Source organism: Watersipora subatra, chromosome 8 (genome assembly GCF_963576615.1).
Source record: "Watersipora subatra chromosome 8, tzWatSuba1.1, whole genome shotgun sequence".
NCBI classification, from domain to species: domain Eukaryota; kingdom Metazoa; phylum Bryozoa; class Gymnolaemata; order Cheilostomatida; family Watersiporidae; genus Watersipora; species Watersipora subatra.
This window is the reverse complement of record NC_088715.1, coordinates 56212565-56214563: the sequence shown is the minus strand read 5'-3', so window position 1 is coordinate 56214563 and position 1999 is coordinate 56212565. Positions and strand designations below refer to the sequence as shown.

At 37.2% G+C, this 1999-nt stretch overlaps 1 protein-coding gene across 1 annotated transcript; it reads left to right on the top strand.

Moving 5' to 3' along the window:
- The first annotated feature begins 615 nt into the window (after window positions 1-615).
- LOC137402759 (glycoprotein 3-alpha-L-fucosyltransferase A-like) lies at window positions 616-1761 on the top strand. Its single transcript, XM_068089265.1, has one exon. The coding sequence runs from the start codon at window positions 616-618 to the stop codon at window positions 1759-1761; it is 1146 nt and encodes a 381-aa protein (XP_067945366.1).
- The last annotated feature ends 238 nt before the right edge of the window (window positions 1762-1999 follow it).

Here is a 1999-nt window from a genome sequence, read left to right as displayed (position 1 = left end):
TTCAATTAGTGACTTTTTGTAATTTTAATTTGCTCATGAAAAGATTTTAGTTGAACACAGCTACAATAATTTAATGGCCAAATGTAGCATGAGATGTCCTCTTTCCAAAAAAACAAAATAAAAAAATATTAATTGAAAAGGATTAAACTTAAAGTAAAAATTTAGTAACGCTGAGGCTATCATTTGTTAGAAACTAACTGATTAATTGAGCTTGGATGCACACAATAGAGTTATTTAATTGGGCCTGTCTGGGTTAAGAGGCAATATTTAGTTTAGACTTTAGAAACCCAAACTAAAATTGTCAATGAAAATAATCTTGATCAATGCATGAAGTGATCCCTACGCATCAGTGGATAAACACAACAACAATAGGCTTGTTAATGGTGGCTCTTAGGAGGCTTTTCTTATATTCATTCAAAGACTTATTTCATAAACACTGAACATTTTGTAAGCAACTTAGGTGCAGTTTCACTTGATCGCTCTTGTAAAGGCAGTGCAATCAAATTTGTAAAATTGCTAGTCTAGTAAACTAGCCTCAACTGCTGAACGATGAACAACTCATCGAAGGCATTCAGTATAATTTCTCTCTCTTTTATCGTTTATATCATAGCTATCATGTACGGAAACAGAGGAAACAAGAAAGCGTTCTTTCAGGCAGAGTATCATCCGGTCGACAGATGGTTTGTATCTAAGAATCTAGAAAAGCTTCCTGATGGTGACCATTCAAGACATTCAAGCGTTCATTTTTTTCCGAACCAAACGACAGACATGACCAAACATAGTAAAAGAAAATTAATAGTAAATATAGACAGTGGAGGAACATGGCTGCTTCCGAGGATTCGCTTTGACAAATGTGAGTATTCGAATTGTGATTTTATCTACAGTCCAGATAACATCAGTTATGCTCAGCAAGCCGATGCTCTCATATTCGTTCCAAACACTACGCAGAGTTTGTTACAATTTCCAAGAGCTATCCGTCAACGACAACTGTGGTTTGTAGCAAGCATGGAGCCTCCAGCTTACCCTTGGCATAGATTCAACAAAGTTGTCAACAATTTTAATGGAAGCATGACCTACTTACGCAGCTCCACGCCTGCACAGTTAGGTTATGGACACACAAGGAAAGAGCGTAAACCTATTCAGCAACAACCGACTATTAACTATTCGAAAAATAAAACTAAAGGAGCATATGCATATGTCTCTCACTGCAAAACAAGACAGTATGACAGACTGCCCTTTATGAGGCAGCTAAAAGAGTACATCAATGTAGACATATTTGGTAAATGCACCAAACAACAACCTTGTCCAAAGAGAGTTGACATAAAATGCGAGGCTGAGGCGCACAACCCTTACAGGTTCTACTTAGCATTTGAGAACTCGCTATGTACAGAGTATATTACTGAAAAATTCTGGAAAACTTTGAAGAGTGAAGGAAATTATGTTCCCGTTGCTCTCGGAGGTTTATCAGTGCAAGAATATACTGACATTGCTCCTCCAGATTCTTTTATTCATGTCTACAATTTCACATCAGTAGAGGCGCTAGGAAAATATCTCCAGCACCTGATGACAGATGATGCTGCCTATAACAGGTACCATGAGTGGCGTCAGCATTACTCAGTCTCATTAGCAATAGGACAACCTTGTGGCCTTTGCAAAAGCATCAACCATCCAGAGTCTCTCCTCGCTGAGCAGAATAGGCAGTTTGCGGATGAAAGGAATCATGAAAATAACTGCAAGAACTTGTCAATACCTGTCAATTAAATCCAATATTTGACAATCCACATACATAGGAATTAGCAGACACATGATATTTATGATTTTAATCTCGTGCTAATCTACCCTTGTTTACTATTATTACTACCCCTATAACAGTTTTATCTTTTCTAACACATAAAGGTTGTACCAAGTGAAATTTGTCGCAGTGATGAATTTTTATATCTGTATCTTCGGTTTAAGTTTTAACATGCAGTAGCAGATCACTGGTTACTTAGCTTGTTCC